Source organism: Grampus griseus (genome assembly GCF_964374135.1).
Source record: "Grampus griseus genome assembly, chromosome: 2".
Taxonomy (NCBI): Eukaryota; Metazoa; Chordata; class Mammalia; order Artiodactyla; family Delphinidae; genus Grampus; species Grampus griseus.
The window spans coordinates 125,647,432-125,670,157 of NC_139018.1; the positions used below are offsets into that span (position 1 = coordinate 125,647,432).

At 41.8% G+C, this 22,726-nt stretch overlaps 1 protein-coding gene across 1 annotated transcript in view; it reads right to left on the reverse strand.

Moving 5' to 3' along the window:
* The window catches only part of LRRK1 (leucine rich repeat kinase 1), a 118,162-nt gene that overhangs the window by 67,916 nt on the left and 27,520 nt on the right, over positions 1–22,726 (reverse strand). Inside the window, exons 2-4 of the mRNA XM_082649578.1 lie at positions 7,661–7,824; positions 4,970–5,141; positions 385–564 (exon numbers count right to left, since the gene is read on the reverse strand). Of these exons, the coding sequence (XP_082505704.1) occupies positions 385–564; positions 4,970–5,141; positions 7,661–7,824 (516 nt within the window). The remainder of the gene's footprint in view (positions 1–384; positions 565–4,969; positions 5,142–7,660; positions 7,825–22,726) is intronic.

Below are 22,726 nucleotides of genomic sequence, written 5' to 3' on the forward strand. Positions count from 1 at the left end.
GATGCAAGGTGTGTCACAGTTGTCTAAAAGGGCAGACACTCACATGTGAAATAAAAATGAAAAGGGCACTGGTGCTGTTGAACTTCTCTATTACCTCCCTTGACGCCGGAAGGTTCCTGTTAGTGACAGAACTTTTGTGGGGCTTTGCCCTTTGAAGTGCCTCCTAATATGGTCCCATTTGCCACGGTTGGCCCCTGTCACTGAAATCCCCTTGCAGGAGTTGAGTAGGGGGAAGGAGGAAAGAGGCAGACCTTTTGAAGAAGCAAAGAATAGAGTTGCAAAAACCTCCACAAAGGCCATTGGAGAGCAGAAGTTGAGTGTGAAGGATGGGCCCACATCTTGACAGGGTGATGGCTTTCATGGGCGTACTGACTGGGGACCCACCTGACTTGATGGCCGCGTAGAGTGGCAGGCGCACGATGACAGGGAACTCATTCTTCCTGACTGCATAGCTCTCTGGGTCGGCCCCATGCGTCAGGACCAGGAGCTTCACCACTGCCAGGTGCCCCCGCTGGCAGGCCAAGGCCAGCATCCAGTTCAGTAATCGCTGGGGGCTGCAGGGACCTGGCAGGGATGACAGGACAAAGGGAGAGGGTGGCTGAAGGGACTGGTTGTTCCTGCTCTGAAATCCCCTTTGATCACGGCCCTATTTCCAGCTGAAATTTGCTTCCGTCCAGTTGACAGTGTCTATGGAAGTCCCTCTGAATTGCATATGACATTTCCCCACATCATTATAAACCCACCTGCTCATCGAATAACACCAACTGAGGAAAAGCAGCATTCAAAAGCAGCATTCAAAACAGTGTGATCTTAACAATGGAAATAAGACTAGAAAGAACTACCTTCAGTGCTGCAGAGTTATCTCTGGGTAGTGGGATTGTGAGCATCCCCTTACTCTCTTCCTCACCCCCAGCCCTGACCTCATCCCTAGAGCAGCATTACACACAGGGATATGGGTTTTGGAGATAGGCAGTTCAGGATTGAAATATTTCAGCTGTGTGGGACCCCGGTGGCACAGTGGATAAGATTCTGCACTCCCAATGCAGAGGGCCTGGGTTCGAGCTCTGGTCAGGGAACTAGATGCCACATGTGTGCTGCAGCTAAGAGTTTGCATGCCACAACTAAGGAGCCCGCTTGCCACAACTAAGACCTGGTGCCACCAAATAAATATTTTTAAAAAAACATAGTGAATTTATCTGACCTCAAAAATAAAGATTAAAAAAAATATTTCAGCTGTGTCATCTTGGGGAAATTTCTTACCCTCTTTGTGACTCAGTCTACCCATCAGTAAAATGGGAATAATAACACCCCACCTCCCAAGTTTAATGTGAGGATTACATGACATAGTGTGTGTCAAGTGCCTGCCTCAATAAATTGTCATAACCTCTGTCAAGTGCCTGACATAATTCATTATGATATGTCATTATGTTCTTAAAGTAATACTTTTCTGCATTTCCAAATTACTGTAATATACATATATTACTTTCATAAGTTAAAAAAATACTTTGATGAAAAAAATAGATCAGCCTAAAACTTAGAGAATTACTCCCTGAAAGAACTGCCTACTTAATTCCGGGATAAAATAACACTTAACACACTGAATGAACAGAGAGAGCGTGGGCTGAAATGTTACAATATCTTCAAGTTCAAAGTAGTGCAATGACTTTTGGATCTAGCTGCCATGGAAAAACGATCTCATCCTCCACACGGACACTTCCCAATTGCATCATAACACTGTCTCACTTCCAGAGGCGGAAAAGTCCTCAGGAATCAAAGTGCTCTGAAGCCTGGGGAGAGTGAACCTCCCTCTGTGATAGGAAACTGACCAGGAAATAGGGGTGAGGCAGAGAAGGCAAGAATTAAAACCCACCACATAAGGTACCTGGCATTATGCCTGGGCTGTAGCAGGTGTTAAATAAATGTCCCTTCTTTGCCCTCAACTGATAACTAAAATGAACAATTCAAAGGAGGAGGTATATGAACAGAAAACAAATTACCCCTCTCCATTACTACCAGATATCTGGCTATGAGAAGTGCAGTCATCATGCTGCTAACTTCTGTTGAGGATGTAAATGTGTCATTTTTAGGAGGCAAGCCCTGTATTTCACAGTCATAATTTTAATATGAGGAAACCGGAGCTCAGGGAGACTTGGGAACTTGCTGAGGGTCCCAGAGTTGGTAAATGGTAAAGTCAAGCCTTAAGTTCTGCTTTATCTAAAACCAAAGGGTGCTCTCTTAACCGTACAAACCCCTACATGTATTCTATAAGGTCCAAATCCAGCAACACTCATAGAGCCCATCTTTCCACCTCCTCCTTCTCTTCAGCCGTGCTCAGCTACAAGACCAGGAATTACATTAATGATGTCCTTCAAATGATGTTCATAATTACATAACGATGTACCCACACCCCATGGACCTCTCATCCATCCTCTTCTTGAACCCTGCCTTCATTCTCTAGCTGTCTCTTGTCTTACCTTACTCTCGACAGTGGCTACCTTCCCTACAGGCTGGGAATTCCCAGAGAACACAAACTGTTTTGCCCACCTCTGCACGCCCCACAGGGCCCAGCACAACGCACTGGACTCCTTCAGTCCTCAGCAGCTCTGTCCTGAGTTGAGTTAAAGACAGGACACCCCTGCGAGCAGCTGAGAACCATGCTCAGGTCCACCCAAGCTCCCTGCTCTGCAAAAGCAGGCAAACCAGGCTCTTCCCTTGCTTGTCTGCCAAGTAAACTCCTACTTAGCCTGCAAAGCCTGGCTCAGATGTCAGTTCCCTCTGAAGACTCCAGCCTGCACCCAGACAAGACCATTCCCTGATGTGTGCTTGCAGACCACTGTGTAAATATTTCAACCTTCGCATGGTTACACCTTTCTGCCTCAATTTCCTCTGCTTGACCAGGACCTACTAAAGGGCTGGGATCACCTTTTTAGAAAGGCTCTGTGTCTATCAAGTTCTTCAGTGTGGCCAGTACTTGGAAAATGCTCAATAAACGTAAGCTGTCCAATGAGATGAGTGAGTCAGCTGGCATAGACTCTTTGGGACTAGAACAGAGCTACTCTTGGAGATCTCCGAGGAGAGGGAATCAGCTTTGGCTCCTTGGGGGCTCCTTCCTGCCCTCCTATACCTTGCTCGACTCAAACAGCATCTATGGGCCCTAACAAACAGTGCCCTGATTTCTGTTCATAAACTCATTCTCCTTCCAGCCACAGGAGAGGCATGCCAGCTTGGAACCAAATCTGAGCACAAATCTACCTCAAAGCACATAGCTGGACACCCTCTAACAGTAGTACTGCATAATTGTGCGGTCCCACGAAAAATTTAAAAATGGGATCCCTTGGACTTCCCTGGTGGTGCAGTGGTTAAGAATCCACCTGCCAATGCAGGGGACATGGGTCCGATCCTTGGTCCTGGAAGATCCCACATGCCGTGGAGCAACTAAGCCCATGTGCCACAACTACTGAGCCTGTGCTCTAGAGCCTGCGAGCCACAACTACTGAGCCTGAATGCCACAATTACTGAAGCCCACACGCCCTAGAGCCCACGCGCCGCAACTACAGAGCCCACATGCCGCAACTACTGAAGCCCATGGGCTCTAGGGCCCGCGTGCCGCAACTACTGAGCCCGCGTGCTGCAACTACAGAAACCCACGTGCCTAGAGCCATGCACTGCAACAAGAGAAGCCACTGCAATGAAAAGCCCGTGCACCACAATGAAGAATAGCCCCCGCTCGCCACAACTAGAGAAAGCCTGTGAGCAGCAACAAAGACCCAACGCAGCCAGAAAAAACAAAAAAATGGGGTCCCTTGTTTAAAAATTATTAAAAATTTCAAGAGGGCTGGGACTTCCCTGGCAGTCCAGTGGTTAAGACTTTGCCTTCCAATGCAGAGGGTGTGGGTTTGATCCCTGGTTGGGGAGCTAAGATGCCACATGTCTCGTAGCCAAAAAACCAAAATATAAAACAGAAGCAACATTGTAACAAATTCAATAAAGACTTTAAAAATGGTCCACATCAAAAAAAAATCTTTAAAAAAAAATTTCAAGGGTGCAACTGCAGAGTGTTAAACTAAGTGTGGGGCCCTTCTAAGTGCAGGGCTCTGTGTGACTGCACTGTCACATACCCATGGAGCTGGCCCCACTCCCTCACAAAATCCTAACTCCCAAGACCACTCTAAGGCAATGCCTCAGCCTATAGCTGTAGTGATGCCTGGACTTAAACAGTGTCACAGATCCAAGGCCATCATATGAAATCAAAGGAGATCAGGACACCTTGAGTCCACCAGAGAAAAAATTAACTTGTTATTTAAAAAAGCAACATAGCATGGTACATCCAGACAATGTAATGTTATTCAGTAATAAAAATATATATATATGAGCTCTCAAGCCATGAAAAGACATGGAGGAAACTTGAATGCAAATTGCTAAGTGGAAGTAGTCAATCTGAAAAGGCTATGTACTGTATGAATCCAACTATATGTCATTCTGGAAAAGGCAAAACTATGGAGACAGTAAAGAGATCAGTGGCTGCCAGGGGTTGGGAGAGAGAGGGATAAATAGGTGGAACACAGACGATTATTAGGGCAGTGAAACAATTCTGTATGATGCAGTAATGGTGGAAATATGTCATTACACATTTGTCAAAAGCCAGAGATATACAACCCTAATGTCAATTATGGGCTTCAATTAGTAATAACGTGTCAATATTGGTTCATCAATTTTAACAACTCACACAAAACGCAAATAATAGGGAAACTGTGGGAGATGGTATATGAGAATACTCGGTACTTGTTTATCAGTTCTTCTGTGAACCTAAAACTGTTTTAAAGAATACTCCCAGATTTCTGGATCTCATGACTGGTAAACAGTGTGAAGACATAAACATTTTGAAGTGCAGCCCCCCCAAATACCTGCCTGGTTCCTAAGAAAAGAGGGTCCCTGAGAGGTGGTGAAGAGCTCATGCTCTGGGATTTACCTGGCAAAGACTCGAGTAATTCCTGCACGACATCAGTGTGCCCAAACTGTGCTGCCACCACGGCTGGGTTGTCGTCGGTGGGCTCCGTCGGCAGCTCCACCAGTCTCTCAGTGAGAAGATACCGGACGGTCTCCAGATCCCCATAGGCCGCAGAGATGCTCAGGAGCTGGCCCTGGTCAAAACAGAACAGGGCCAAGATGTCAGCAAGACGAGTGCTGTTGGGAACTGCCAAGAAAATTGACTCTAAATGCTTCACGAAGTCCATGGGCAAGATTGGAGCTGTGCTGCCCAGGACAGCAGCACCAGCCACATGTGGCTGATGAGGCTTGAAATGTGGCTCATACAAAGTGACATGTGCTGAACGTGTAAAATCACATGGGATTTCAAAGACCTAGTACGAAAAGGGTAAACTATCTTGTCAATTTTTATACTGATTACATGTTGAAATGATGATCTTTAATATATGCTGGTTAAATAAAATAGATTATTAAAATTCTACCTGTTTCTGTTTACTTTTTTAATGTGACTATTAGAAAGTTTGATCTTATAAATGTCTCGTATTCTATTTCTTTGGAACAGCATCATGAAAGATATCTCAGGCAGGTATCAAAATTCTTCATGTTATTTGAATGTGCAAGCCAGGGCTGCTGTCCTTTGCCTTAGGTTTGTGCCTCTGAGAGCCCTCTTCTCACAGGAAGCCTGGTCTTTTTCTCAGTCAAAGGTCAGCACATGCCCCATCTCCTTGCTCACAGCGTCCCTTGCACTGGGAGGCCTCTGTCACCATCTGTGCATAGCTAAAGCTTTTTCGGCTCTCTCACCGAGGCTGCGGTACCTTGAATGGACACTTATTCATCTTGCCACACAGGTCATTTGAGCCTGAACACATGCTCTCCTGTATTGCTTTAAAGTCAGGTTTCTTAAGATATAATTTATGCATAGTAAATTCACCCTTTTTACTGCACTTTGATGAATTTTGACTAGATATAACTCAATCACAATCACCACCAGCAAGAGCTAGACTATTCCATTGTCCCCCAAAAGCCATCTTGTATTTGTGTGTACCCACCCCCATGTCTCTGGCTCCTCTGCTAGACTGTGGGTTCCTCGGTCCAGTGTCATGCTGGTTCTCCACTGAAGAGTCAGGCACAGGACACTGACGTAGGTGCCAAATGGACATGCCACGTTGAATCCTGGCTCTGCCACTTACCACCTATGTGTCTTTGGACAAGTGCCTTGACAGCACTGTACTCCAGTTCCTTCATAATAAAATGGGGATCATTACAACTCCCCTTAATCTCCTTCATGGAAGGCATTGAGGGAAGTGGGTATAAGGAACCCAGCTCACAGAGGGCAGCCATGCTAACGAATTTGTGAGTGGGCCAACCCATGAATGCATGGGCGTGATATCACAACCAGGGCAGACTACTGACATGGGCGGAGGGAGGCACAGACTCCAGGCTGTCTGCTGAACAGCCTTCCTTGTGGGAAGCCACCCAGTGTCAACCCAAGGGGCCAAAAAGTCTGACCTGCTCATGTGTGCATCCCAGTTCTCCCCATAAGAAGAGAGGCCTTTGGCCATATATGCTGTGAATTCATAATAGGAGGAATCAAAAATGCCCTCCCCTCAATAATTCTCAAGCACATGTACTTGCCAATTCCCCCAAAAAAATTCTCTTACAATTTTGAGAACAGGTTTAGTAATTGAGTTATTTCCAACTATTAATTATATGGAGACATTAAACTTGTGCTAATCAAAGTATTGCATCAGTAAAGTGCTTCCATGGTTAACAGCCAATAAGAATTTCCCACAAGGACCAGAATGTGGCAATGGTCTTCTCAAGCTGTAGGTGGGCAAGATGGTTGATCTCTACAAGCTTTTTGGAAAAGTTTGGCATGTGTTTCAAAATTTAAAAATTGCTCATACCCACATTCTCAATTCCTGTTAACCTAGGCTGAGAAAATATATTGACAATAAGAAAAGGATTAGGCAACAAACATTCAATACAGCATGATTTACAGTAGTAAAAAATTAGAAACAATACAAATATCTAACCAAAAGGAACAGCCAGGTAAGTGACACTGTCTCTACTAGATGGAATGTCATGTAGCCATTGAAGGTGACGCTCATAAGGAACTTATACAGAAAATTGTTCGTATAATATTATGTGAGAAAAAGCAGTATGCAAAACTATACATAAATAGGCTTGTATCTATATTAGAAACAATAACAACGACAAAATGAATGTTCAGATCAGCAGCCTGGAAGAGAGTATACCAAAAATGCTAAGTGGGATTGTTTGGATGGATTAGGAATATGATTACTTTTTTGTTCTTTTTTTCTTTACTTTTATATATTTAAAAATTTTTCTTTTTTGAGCATGTACTATTTTTATAGTGGAAAAAAGTGTAAAAGAATAAAGTTAAACTTTCAGATTGCCATTTTGTCCTTTATATTTCTGTGACCCCCTCCCTGTCCCCTGGGAAGGCAGGAGCAGTGTGCTTAGGTGATGACAGGCTGAGAAGTCCACTCGAAAGGACTGGCACTCGTAAGTTTATATGAGAAACAAGGTATTCATAACACAATAGAAATCCTCATTATGATTATAATGATAACAAGAAAACAACTTTAGTGGTAACCCTCGCCCAACCTGGGTCCCCAGCTCTGGCCAGAGGGGCTGGCATTGACCTTACCTTTTCCAGCTGGGACGTGCTCTCATCACAAGCTTCTCTGAGCAGGTGCTGGGCTCTGCTGGCGTCTCCTCGCTTGTATGCGGCATGAATGCCTTCCGTCCTGGGGCTCTGTGCTGTGGGGTCGCCACCTGGCATGGATAGTTTGCTGCCCATGTCCCCGGCACCTGGGTGGACAAAAGCACATACATAGCATGACCTCCACTGCCAGCGCTGCTCTTGGGAATCATCAGAGAGTGGGATATGCTCTCCAAGACATAAATCTGGAGGCTTTAGCAAGAGAAAGGGGTTGCCCTGAAATGCTGCCAGTGTCACCAAGTACAGCAGACTTTGGCACCTGCACCCTGCTGGAGGCCCTTCCTGCATGGGGCCATCTGTGAAGGCATGGGGAAGCTGAACACAGCTCGGGGAAGATTCTGCAGCTAGACGATGGCCTGGAGCGAGCTGCCTGGCAGGAAACTGCGGCTGCCAGGCTGACCTTACCAATAGCAACAGAGAAGCAAAGGCTTTGGTGAGAGAGCTAGTAGCCCGCCAAACTGTCCCACTGCTATATCCCTCAGAGGAATATGGTATCTAGTGGAGGAAGAAAGGCAGGTCAAATCCTGTGGGTGTGGAAATCTAGACCCTCTCTGCCTAGAAAACTCCACAAAGGCATGGGACTTAGAATGGTAGCCCTCATTCCATACTGTGCTGGGTCTGAAGACACAGAAGTGAAAGCAATCAGCCCTTAGAGCTCCCACTCTAGAACGCTTCATAATTAGGAGGTCTGTGGATCCCAAAAGGCTTCAGAGACTTCCTGCACATCCTAAAGTTGCACACAGAATTCTGTGTGTGTGTGTGTGTGTATATACATTTCTCTGGGGAGAAAATTCAAGGCTTCTACCAGATTTTCAAATGTGTTAGTGAACCAGAGTTAAAAGTTTTATCTCTACAGATATTACAGAAACGACTACAATGAATGAGGAGTTAAATTTTGATTGTGTTGAGTGGCAGCAGAAACAGGGACAGAATTCTATCATTCTTGACCAAGTTCACACAGCTTGTAAGAGGTAAACTGGGACTGAAGTTTGGTTCACGAGCTCTCAGGCTGGGGCTAAACCCACTCCATCTCTTTGCTACCTCTTTGAAGGGATAAAAAACCAGGGTTTTTTAAATGTAATAATGTAAATGCTGAGGAAGGTTGGCTTCCAAACACTGACATCACAAAAGCAAATCACATTATAGCAGCTAACATTTGGAAAAAATTTTTTTTATATTTATTTTCAATAGCATAAAAATTACATGCTTAGAAATAAATTTTTAAAAAGATGGACAAGATCTATATACCCTGAAAGCTATAAAACACTGCTGAGAGAAATTAAACAAGACCTATATAAATGGAAAGAAATCTCATGTTCATGGATTAGAAGAATCAATATTGTTAAGATGTCAATTCACCCCAATTTTATCTATAGATTCAATGTAATCCCTACCATAATTCCAATAGGCTTTTTGGGGGGTAAAAATTGACAATCTGATCCTCAAATTTGTATGAAAATTCAAAGGACTTATAATATCCCAAGCAATCTTGAAAAAGAAGAGTTGGAGGACATATACTACCTGATTTCAAGTCTTATATAAAACTATAATAATCAAGGCAGTGTGGTAATAGATCCGTGGAACAGAATAGAAAGTTGAGAAATAGACCCATACTTGTACCCCCAATTAATTTTTGATAAAGGGGGCCAACACAATGAGAAATGCAAAAATCTTTTCAATAAGTGGTGCTGGAACAACTGCACATCCATTGAATAAAAAGAGACTCGGACCCCTACTTCTCACCACACACAAAAATTACTTCGAGATGGATCATGGATTTAAACATAAAAGTTAAAACTGTAGCGCTTCTAGGAAAAAAAAAAATCACAGAATATTTTTATGACTTGAGAGTAGGCAAAGCTTCCTTAGATGGGACACAGAAATAACCATGAAAAGAAAAAAATTCTTAAATTAGACTTTAACAAAACTTAAAACTCCTGCTCATCAGAAGGTTGATCTACCATTTAAAAATTATTTACTATTTGAAAATGAGTAGGCAAGTTACATACTGGAAGAAAATATTTCTAAAACATATATCCAAAAAAGGAATGGTATTCAGAAAATAGAAAGAACTCCTGGCAGAGCTGGAACTCCCGGCTCAGGGTCTCTTCCCTCCGCTGTCACGGAACTGCCCCAGAGCCCGAGGGGAGGGCGGCCTCACTGAGGCTGCCAGCTCTGGAGGGGCCCCAGTGCCCGAAGCCGCGACAGTCGTGGGGACGGCGGGCCGGATCACTCATCCTGGGGTAAGCCTGCTGCCATGTCATGAGGACACTCAAGCAGCCCTAAGGAGAGATACATGTGGCAAGGAACTGAGGCCTCTTACCTACAGCCACGTGAAATCATCATACCTAGGGGAAGATGGCGGAAGAGTAAGACGCGGAGATCACTTTCCTCCCCACAGATACACCAGAAATACGTCTACATGTGGAACAACTCCTACAGAACACCTACTGAACGCTGGCAGAAGACCTCAGACCTCCCAAAAGGCAAGAAAGTCCCCACGTACCTGGGTAGGGCAAAAGAAAAAAGAGTAAACAGAGACAAAAGGATAGGGACGGGACCTGCACCAGTGTGAGGGAGCTGTGAAGGAGGAAAGGTTTCCTCACACTAGGAAGACCCTTCGCGGGCGGAGACTGCGGGTGGCAGAGCGGGAAAGCTTCGGAGCCGCGAAGGAGAGCACAGCAACAGGGGTGCGGAGGGCAAAGTGGGGAGATTCCCGCACAGAGGATCGGTGTTGACCGGCACTCACCAGCCCGAGAGGCTTGTCTGCTCACCCGCCAGGGCGGTTGGGGCTGGGAGCTGAGGCTCGGGCTTCGGTCGGAGTGCCGGGAGAGGACTGGGGTTGGCGGCGTGAACACAGCCTGCAGGGGGTTAGTGCACCACGGCTAGCTGGGAGGGAGTCTGGGGAAAAGTCTGGACCTGCAGAAGAGGCAAGAGACTTTTTCTTCCCTCTTTGTTTCCTGGTGCGCGAGGAGAGGGGATTAAGAGCGCTGCTTTAAAGGAGCTCCAGAGACGGGCGCAAGCCGCGGCTAAAAGCGCGGACCCCAGAGACGGGCATGAGACACTAAGGCTGCTGCTGCCGCCACCAAGAAGCCTGTGTGCAAGCACAGGTCACTATCCACAACCCCCTTCCAGGGAGCCTGTGCAGCTTGCCACGGCCAGGGTCCTGGGATCCAGGGACAACTACCCCGGGAGAATGCACGGCGCGCCTCAGGCTGGTGCAACGTCACGCCGGCCTCTGCCGCCGCAGGTTCGCCCCGCACTCCGCGCCCCTCCCTCCCCCCGGCTTGAGTGAGCCAGAGTCCCCGAAGCAGCTGCTCCTTTAACCCCGTCCTATCTGAGCGAAGAACAACAGATGCCCTCCGGCGACCTACTTGCAGAGGTGGGCCGAATCCAAAGCTGAGACCCGGGAGCTGTGAGAACAAAGAAGAGAAAGGGAAATCTCGCCCAGCAGCCTCAGAAGCAGCGGATTAAAGATCCACAATCAACTTGATGTACCCTGCATCTGTGGAATACCTGAATAGACAACGAATCATCCCAAATTGAGGAGGTGGACTTTGAGAGCAAGATTTATTATTTTTTCCCCTTTTCCTCTTTTTGTGAGTGTGTATGTGTATGCTTCTGTGTGAGATTTTGTCTGTATAGCTTTGCTTCCACCATTTGTCCTAGGGTTCTATCCGTCTGTTTATTTTTTTTTTATTTCTTTAAAAAATTTTTTTTTCTTAATAATTATTTTTTATTTTAATAACTTTATTTTATATTCTTCCTTTCCTTCCTTTCCTCCTTCCTTCCTTCCTTCCTTCCTCCCTCCCTCCCTCACTGCTTCCTTCCTTCCTTCCTTCCTTCCTTCTTTCTTTCTTTCTTTATTTCTTTCATTCTTTCTACTTTTTTTTCCCTTTTATTCTCAGCCATGTGGATGAAAGGCTCTTGATGCTGCAGCCAGGAGTCAGTGCTGTGCCTCTGAGGTGGGAGAGCCAACTTCAGGACACTGGTCCACAAGAGAACTCCCAGCTCCACATAATATCAAACGGCGAAAATCTCCCAGCGATCTCTATCTCAACACCAGCACCCAGCTTCACTCAACGACCAGCAAGCTACAGTGCGGGACACCCTATGCCAAACAACTAGCAAGACAGGAACACAACCCCACCCATTAGCAGAGAGGCTGCCTAAAATCATAATAAGTCCACAGACACCCCAAAACACACCACCAGACGTGGACCTGCCCACCAGAAAGACAAGATCCAGCCTCATCCACCAGAACACAGGCACTAGTCCCCTCACCAGGAAGCCTACACAACCCACTGAACCAACTTTAGCCACTGCGGACAGACACCAAAAACAACAGGAACTACGAACCTTCAGCCTACAAAAAGGAGACCCCAAACACAGTAAGATAAGCAAAATGAGAAGACAGAAAAACACTCAGCAGATGAAGGAGCAAGATAAAAACCCAGCAGACCTAACAAATGAAGAGGAAATAGGCAGTCTACCTGAAAAAGAATTCAGAATAATGATAGTAAAGATGATCCAAAATCTTGGAAATAGAAGAGACAAAATGCAAGAAACATTTAACAAGGACCTAGAAGAACTAAAGATGAAACAAGCAATGATGAACAACACAATAAATGAAATTAAAAATACTCAAGATGGGATCAATAGCAGAATAACTGAGGCAGAAGAACGGATAAGTGACCTGGAAGATAAAATAGTGGAAATAACTACTGCAGAGCAGAATAAAGAAAAAAGAATGAAAAGAACTGAGGACAGTCTCAGAGACCTCCGGGACAACATTAAACGCACCAACATTCGAATTATAGGGGTTCCAGAAGAAGAAGAGAAAAAGAAAGGGACTGAGAAAATATTTGAAGAGATTATAGTTGAAAACTTCCCTAATATGGGAAAGGAAATAGTTAATCAAGTCCAGGAAGCACAGAGAGTCCCATACAGGATAAATCCAAGGAGAAATATGCCAAGATACATATTAATCAAACTGTCAAAAATTAAATACAAAGAAAACATATTAAAAGCAGCAAGGGAAAAACAACAAATAACACACAAGGGAATCCCCATAAGGTTAACAGCTGATCTTTCAGCAGAAACTCTGCAAGCCAGAAGGGACTGGCCGGACATATGTAGAGTGATGAAGGAGAAAAACCTGCAATCAAGATTACTCTACCCAGCAAGGATCTCATTCAGATTTGATGGAGAAATTAAAACCTTTACAGACAAGCAAAAGCTGAGAGAGTCCAGCACCACCAAGCCAGCTTTACAACAAATGCTAAAGGAACTTCTCTAGGCAAGAAACACAAGAGAAGGAAAAGACCTACAATAACAAACCCAAAACAATTAAGAAAATGGGAAGAGGAACATACATATCGATAATTACCTTAAATGTAAATGGACTAAATGCTCCCACCAAAAGACACAGATTTGGCTGAATGGATACAAAAACAAGACCCATATATATGCTGTCTGCAAGAGACCCACTTCAGACGTAGAGACACATACAGACTGAAAGTAAGGGGATGGAAAAAGATATACCATGCAAATGGAAACCAAAAGAAAGCTGGAGTAGCATTTCTCATATCAGAAAAAATAGACTTTAAAATAAAGACTATTACAAGAGACAAGGACACTACATAATGATCAAGGGATCGATCCAAGAAGAAGATATAACAATTATAAATATTTATGCACCCAACATAGGAGCACCTCAATACATAAGGCAAATACTAACAGCCATAAAAGGGGAAATCGACAGTAACACATTCATAGTAGAGGACTTTAACACCCCACTTTCACCAATGGACACATCATCCAAAATGAAAATAAATAAGGAAACACAAGCTTTAAATGATACAATAAACGAGATGGACTTAATTGATATTTATAGGACATTCCATCCAAAAAACAACAGAATACACATTTTTCTCAAGTGCTCATGGAACATTCTCCAGGATAGATCATAACTTGGGTCACAAACCAAGCCTTGGTAAATTTAAGAAAGTTGAAATTGTATCAACTATCTTTTCCGACCACAACGCTATGAGACTAGATATTAATTACAGGAAAAGACCTGTAAAAAGTACAAACACATGGAGGCTAAACAATACACTACTTAATAATGAAGTGATCACTGAAGAAATCAAAGAGGAAATAAAAAAATACCTACAAACAAATGACAATGGAGACACGACGACCCAAAACCTATGGGTTGCAGCAAAAGCAGTCCTAAGAGGGAAGTTTATAGCAATACAATCCTACCTTAAGAAACAGGAAACATCTTGAATAAACAACCTAACCCGGCACCTAAAGCAATTAGAGAAAGAAGAACAAAAAACCCCAAAGTTAGCAGAAGGAAAGAAATCATAAAAATCAGATCAGAAATAAATGAAAAAGAAATGAAGGAAACGATAGCAAAGATCAAAAAAACTAAAAGCTGGTTCTTTGAGAAGATAAACAAAATTGATAAACCATTAGCCAGACTCATCAAGAAAAAAAGGGAGAAGACTCAATTCAATAGAATTAGAAACGAAAAAGGAGAAGTAACAACTGACACTGCAGAAATACAAAAGATAATGAGAGATTACTGCAAGCAACTCTATGCCAATAAAATGGACAACCTGGAAGAAATGGACAAATTATTACAAATGCACAATCTGCTGAGAGTGAACCAGGAAGAAATAGAATATATGAGCAGACCAATCACAAGGACTGAAATTGAAACTGTGATTAAAAATCTTCCAACAAAGAAAAGCCCAGGACCAGATGGCTTCACAGATGAATTCTATCAAACATTTAGAGAAGAGCTAACACCTATCCTTCTCAAACTCTTTCAAAATATAGCAGAGGGAGGAACACTCCCAAACTCATTCTACGAGGCCACCATCACCCTGATACCAAAACCAGACAAGGTTGTCACAAAGAAAGAAAACTATAGGCCAATATCACTGATGAACATAGATGCAAAAATCCTCAACAAAATACTAGGAAACAGAATCCAACAGCACATTAAGAGGATCATACACCATGATCAAGTGGGGTTTATTTCAGGTATGCAAGGATTCTTTAATATACACAAATCAATCAACGTGACACCATATTAACAAATTGAAGGAGAAAAACCATATGGTCATCTCAATAGATGCAGAGAAAGCTTTCGACAAAATTCAACTCCCATTTATGATAAAAACCCTGCAGAAAGTAAGCATAGAGGGAACTTTCCTCAACAGAATAAAGGCCATATATGACAAACCCACAGCCAACATCGTCCTCAATGGTGAAAAACTGAAAGCATTTCCACTAAGATCAGGAACAAGACAAGGTTGCCCACTCTCACCACTCTTATTCAACATAATTTTGGAAGGTTTAGCCATCGCAACAGAGAAGAAAAGGAAATAAAAGGAATCCGAATGGGAAAAGAAGAAGTAAAGCTGTCACTGTGTGCAGATGACATGATACTATACATAGAGAATCCTAAAGATGCTACCAGAAAACTACTAGAGCTAATCAATGAATTTGGTAAAGTAGCAGGATACAAAATTAATGCACAGAAATCTCTGGCATTCCTATACACTAATGATGAAAAATCTGAAAGTGAAATCAAGAAAACACTCCCATTTAACATTGCAACAAAAAGAATAAAATATCTAGGAATAAACCTACCTAAGGAGACAAAAGACCTGTATGCAGAAAATTATAAGACACTGATGAAAGAAATTAAAGATGATACAAATAGATGGAGAGATATACCATGTTCTTGGATTGGAAGAATCAACATTGTGCAAATGACTCTACTACCCAAAGCAATCTACAGATTCAGTGCAATCCCTGTCAAACTACCACTGGCATTTTTCACAGAACTAGAACAAAACATTTCACAATTTGTATGGAAACACAAAAGACCCCAAATAGCCAAAGCAATCTTGAGAACGAAAAATGGAGCTGGAGGAATCAGGCTCCCTGACTTCAGACTATACTACAAAGCTACAATAATCAAGACAGTATGGTACTGGCACAAAAACAGAAAGATAGATCAATGGAACAGGATAGAAAGCCCAGAGATAAACCCACGCACATATGGTCACCTTATCTTTGATAAAGAAGGCAGGAATGTACAGTGGAGAAAGGACAGCCTCTTCAATAAGTGGTGCTGGGAAAACTGGACAGGTACATGTAAAAGTATGAGATTAGATCGCTCCCTAACACCATACATAAAAATAAGCTCAAAATGGATTAAAGACCTAAATGTAAGGCCAGAAACTATCAAACTCTTAGAGGAAAACATAGGCAGAACACTCTATGACATAAATCACAGCAAGATCCTTTTTGACCCACCTCCTAGAGAAATGGAAATAAAAACAAAAATAAACAAATGGGACCTAATGAAACTTCAAAGCTTTTGCACAGCAAAGGAAACCATAAACAAGACAAAAAGACAACCCTCAGAACCGGAGAAAATATTTGCAAATAAAGCAACTGACAAAGGATTAATCTCCAAAATTTATAAGCAGCTCAATAACAAAAAAACAAACAACCCAATCCAAAAATGGGCAGAAGACCTAAATAGATATTTCTCCAAAGAAGATATACAGACTGCCAACAAACACATGAAGGAGTGCTCAGCATCATTAATCATTAGAGAAATGCAAATCAAAACTACAATGAGGGGGCTTCCCTGGTGGCGCAGTGGTTGAGAGTCCGCCTGCCGATGCAGGGGACGCGGGTTCGTGCCCCGGTCCGGGAGGATCCCACATGCCGCGGAGCAGCTGGGCCAGTGAGCCATGGTCGCTGAGCCTGCGCCTCCGGAACCTGTGCTCTGCAACGGGGGAGGCCACAACAGTGAGAGGCCCGCATACCGCAAAAAAAAAAAAAAAAAAAAAAAAAAAAACTACAATGAGATATCATCTCAAACCAGTCAGAATGTCCATCATCAAAAAATCTAGAAACAATAAATGCTGGAGAGGGTGTGGAGAAATGGGAACACTCTTGCACTGCTGGTGGGAATGTGAATTGGTACAGCCACTATGGAGAACAGTATGGAGGTTCCTTAAAAAACTACAAATAGAACTGCCATACGACCCAGCAATCCCACTACTGGGCATACCCCTGAGAAAACCATAATTCAAAAAGAGTCATGCACCAAAATGTGCATTGCAGCTGTATTTACAATAGCCCGGAGATGGAAGCAACCTAAGTGTCCATCATTGGATGAATGAATAAAGAAGATGTGGCACATATATACAATGGAATATTACTCAGCCATAAAAAGAAACGAAATTGAGCTATTTGTAGTGAGGTTGATGGACCTAGAGTCTGTCATACAGAGTGAAATAAGTCAGAAAGAGAAAGACAAATACCATATGCTAACACATATATATGGAATTTAAGAAAAAAAAATGTCATGAAGAACCTAGGGGTAAGACAGGAATAAAGACACAGACCTACTAGAGAGTGGACTTGGGGATATGGGGAAGGTGAGGGGTAATCTGTGACAAAGCGAGAGAGTGGAGAGTGGCATGGACATATATCCACTACCAAACGTAAAATAGATAGCTAGTGGGAAGCAGCCGTATAGCACAGGGAGATCGGCTCGGTGCTTTGTGACCGCCTGTGGGGGTGGGAGGGAAGGAGACGCAAGAGGGAAGAGATGTGGGGGCATATGTATATGTATAGCTGATTCATTTTGTTGTAATGCAGAAACTAGCACACCATTGTGGAGCAATTATACTCCAATAAAGATGTAAAAAAAAAAAAAAAGAAAAGAAAGAACTCCTATAAGTCAATAATAAAGGACAAACAAAATGAACAAAGATTTGAACAGCAGAAGATATTCTAAAAGCTCAGTATCATTAGTCATTAGGAAAATGCAAGTTAAACACCACTACACTCCCACCAAAATCACTAAAATTTAAAAATACTGACAATACTTGGTGAGGATATGGAGCAACAAGAACATTCATACCTTATTGTTTGTGTCTAAAATGGTACAACCACTTTGGAAACAAGTCTGGTGGTTTCTTACAAAGCTAAGTATATACCTACCCTATGACTCACTTATTCTATTCTTAGGTATTTACCCAAGAAAAATACGTGTAAAAAATATATCCAAGAATGTCAACTTTATTCATGGTGTTTCCAAACTGTAAATAGCAAAGGTGTCCAACAACAGGAGAATGAATAAATAACTACTGTGGTATAGTAACTACTCAGCAATCAAAAGGAATAAATTACTGATCCATGAAATGATTGATGGGAATCTCAAAACACAATGCCGAGTGAAAGAATGACTGCACAAAATGATCCCATTTATATTCTAATCAGTGGTGGGAAAAAAATCAGAACAGTGGGTCCTGAGGGTGGGAACAGTCATGAAGTTTACCAGCGGAGGGGCATGAGGAAATTGTTTGGGTGATGGTTCTTTATCTTGATGATGTTTTTAGTGCACAGGTGTTGGTATTTGTCAAAACTTATCAAATAGTCTAATGAAGGTATGTGCATTTTACTTTATATAAACTTTACCTAAAAAATTATAAATAATATTGAACTATAGTCAATAATATGAATACTGAAGCACTTGAGGGTGAAAAGTACAGATATTTCCAATTTACTTTGAAATGCATTAAAAATAATGGATTGATGGATGGATAGAAGAACAGATAGAAATGAGAGCAATTTTAGAAAATGTTAATGGTAAAATCTAGGTGGTGGGTATATGGATGTACATGGTTCAGTTCTTTCAGTTTCACTGTATGTTTGGAATTTTTCATAACAAAATATTGGGAGAAGTGAATCAGAATAACATACCCTAAATGGAAGGCCTGCCATATGGCATACTGAACGAGCTCCACCACCAACCCAGAAAAATCCTGCTCTGGAAAAAGGGAAAGACAAGTTGCTTACAGTGAAGCCCCTTGATACCATCCAGGGTCTTTACAGCTCACTCTAAGCCATGACTATTTCAAAGGCAACCATTCTGAAAAGCCATGTTAAGTGGATTTCATAAGTGTCACACACAATCTGCATCCTTCCTGAAACACCAATACAAGACTGTTGTGTCTGAATGGAGATTACTGGTTTTTTTTTTTGGCTATGCATTTTTGGAAAGGCGTATCAAAAAAGGGCTTAGTGTGTAAGTGGTTATACATGTGAATAAGGCAGCTTCACATCCCATCACACACTAACAGTCCCCATTAATTATTAACAGTCAGAGACTAAGACATTTGAGAGTCAGCTGCAGGGAGAAGCCATTGGCAGGGTAAGAAGAAGGCAGAATCCACGGCTGCGTCATCCATCAGAAGAGGCACTTAATTATGTCATTGCTCATCTTTCAGAATTAAACAAATATCCTCCTTATCTCTGTAAAAGACAGGTGCATGTGTGTGAGGAGGTATAAAGTAACCTCTTCTGTTCACGTTAGGAACATAAATTTAAAAAGTTCACCTTTATGCCCAAGTTAAGCAACACTGAGAAGGTAGAACCAAGGACATAGGATGCATGTGAAATTACAAGGGTGGTTTTACTTTAACTTGATTTATAAATAATGCAACATATGTGGAATAAATGACATACTAAGAAACAAGACTCTGCTCAGTTCTATTTACATATATATATATATATATATTTAATGCTGTGGTGTTTTCAGTTTGAATCTGATTTTCTTAAGTTGCATGGACAACACATGTACACTCTCACTGACCCAAGAGCTGGGGGGTCTGGTCTAATCAAATTGTTGGAAAGACATTATGGGAAAACATCAGGTAATGCATGTGCATTTAATTTACTCTGCTAACTTCATTTAATTTCCTGAAATCATAAAGAGAATGGTTAACATATATTTAAATAAAAAAAAAAAGACCAAAATGCTAATGATAAGTATTAATGATGGGCTGGGGGGAATTAGTGATAGGATTAGAAAAGATTTTTCTTTATTTCCTAAATTCCCTGTAATGGAATTATATGACTGCTTTATTTAAAACTTTAAAGAAGTTAGATAAGTAATAAAAGAATACATTCTCATTGAAAAAAATTAAATAGTACAGAGATACATCATGTAAGGCAGAACCCCTCCTCCCCACCATGAAACACCTTTTCTTGGAGGTAAATATTTACTTTAATAGTAATTTTTTTTTACAAAAATACTACAGTTTTATATTTGAGAATTGGTGTCCTTTGATTTAAACTTAAATCGGGGTAATTGTATGTATGTATACTATTTGAGATTATTTAGTTATTTGTGCCTATTAATCAACCATTATCTGTAATTATACTCTTTTACACAGTAAAACATCACAGTTCTAAATATTTTGCTCATACAGACTTAAAATTCATACTAAAAATATAACCCCCCAAACTTACTCTATTTCAATACAATATTAATGTAGCAAACAAGTAACTAGGACTAGTAGGAAAATAATAGTAGAACATTAGAATGATTCAGTGTCAAATTTTTAAAAAAATCCTTTTTGTTCTTTATTACAATAGGTGTAATTATTTTCCTAAATAGCAATGAAAATTCCATATACATATATATACTAAAACCAGGCATCTTAATTGTTTGGGTGATGGTTCTATATCTTGCATTAATGTAAAGTTAATATGCATAACAAAAAGGTAACAAAAAACTAGGAGAAAGGGAAACCATTAGCACAGTTCATTTTTATTTTTAAGGTTTGGTCAGTGTTGCTTGTTTGTTTTTAGGAAAGTGTCAATTAGAAGTAATTAGAAGCAAGAACGAGTGAGGCGAAGCTATAAATGTAGTGAATGAGTACCATTATGGATTCAGCACATGTAGACTTACTCTACAAGAATACAAGAAATATTTAGGGTAAGCTGTGAGGTGATAAGTGAACATATTCCTGGTGGGTGATAAATGTTAATATCTACACAGCCTGGTATTTAAATATGCTGGACACGGACAGTAAATTAAAAGTTCATTATGTGAAAAAGTATTTGGTTAAAAAATATTTAAAAACCTATGAAACCAGAACATCATTTAGTCCTTGATAATCACTTTCAATTTAATATTCTATTTATAAAAAAATACTTTCAGTAACACTGTATATTTCACATATTCAGCCATTTCTAGGAGAAATGTTTTTAGTTGCTAATAACTCAATCTCTAAATGTTATTTCTGTAATTCAAGTTGTAGAAAAACAAATTATTCTGACTACAGGAAAACTAACAGAAATTATTATTCTCCTTTATTTTGGGAAAGTAATAAAACAGAATTCCATGAATGTTATAGAATGATGTCTGGCTATACAAGCCATGCCACTTACACTAATAGTTCACTGTGGCCTTCCCCATCTTAAAGAGAGTCCTCCTTTGTCTGCTGATTCTGAGTCTGTTCTGTCCTTAAATCCTAAGGAGACATTCTTCCCTTTTCTTCTAGAACAGTGTTTGTTAACTCATCCCTCCCAACCTAATAATCAGAATAAAATTCTCTCCCTACTGCTTTTTTCCTACGAGTCTAGGACAATGGAGAGGTAATATGAAAGTGACTTTAATTCTAACAGTTCTAAATGTTGGTCTCTTACGTATATATATTATACATTTAATTCTCTTGTCCCCGTCAAAGAACGCATGCATGACAGAAGGCAAATGCTCTCTCTTGATTCAAAATCTGTGGCATCTTCTGTACATCCTGGAAAAGACACTAACGTTTTACTTGAATATATACTTTTTCAAAAATTACATTTACCTCCATCAATAGAGTAGCAAAAGGTAAACATATACCTAACAACCCAGAATTCACTGCAGAATAAACAAGAGTAAACTTTAGGATGCTACTGACCTGGTCATAATTGTTTAATGACCTTCCTGTGCCATCCTCCATCGAGTCCCTGTGTGGCCAAACCCGGGTGTTGGGGGCTGTCCCTCCCCAGAGGTGACGCCCTCCTGGCACTGCAGTGGCTCACCCACTGTTGCCCTGGGCTTACCGGCCTCCAGCAAGAAGGATGCTTCTTTCTTTGCCAGCTGTCACTCTAGGGTTTAGCCTCAGCAGCAGTTTTCATCTCTGGGTCACATTACGGTGAAATCCAACCCTTTATTTCTTCGGGGAAGAGGCAGAGGTTGGGGGGGTGTAGAGGGCGACATGACCCCAGGGTGACTCTCGACAGTAATTCCTCACTGACTCCAGATGGCTGGTGCTCAGTCCCATCAAGCTGGGCCATCAGACCCAGCATCAGAAAAGAAAGCAAAGATAGCAGTGGCATTCACCAGGGGCCTCGCTCACGGCTCACGTAGAGCAGAGCTCCAGCCACGCAGGCTGAGCGTTTCTCATACCAGCAAAGCCTCCCAGCACAGATGTAAAACTTCTCTGTGGATATTCTCACCAAATCACTGGAAATAAATTTTTGTTAATAAAAGGGGCATGGGCGGTTATACCTATGAGCAGGCTGTGAAGAGGGAAATCGCACATGAAAGTGCAGTTTTCTTTAGAAACAAAACATACAATTAATTATTAAGATTCCATGTTATGTCCACCTGACACAGCGAAAAATTTAATGAGTTCTAATATTCATTGCTGGCCAGAGTGTGGTGAAAACTGTACACTTGTCAATGTGGGAAGGCTTACTGAGACAGGCTGGGACTGGGACCCTTTGCTGTAGTGCTGCAATGCTTGCACCTGGACATATGTCTTCTGGAGTTACAAAATACAAAGAAACTATAAGGAACTAAAAATAACTGTGTGCATGTGTACTTGGGGCAAATTATGGACAAAAAGATACAAAAAGACCAAAAAAGCTAACTGCCACTTCTGAGGAGCAGGGAGCAAAAGCAGGGTACTGCGCATGCCCCTTGCACACAATACTACCAAAGAGGTGGGCAAAACACCTAAGCCACTCCTCCTGTTGAACTCCTGGACACACCCCTACCCTCACCCCATATAAGGGACCAGCTCGCCACCCCCCCCCCCAGGGAGCAGAGCAAGAAAGGGAAACTCTTCTTTGTTCTTGCTCCCCACTGCTGCATCAGAGGTCCCA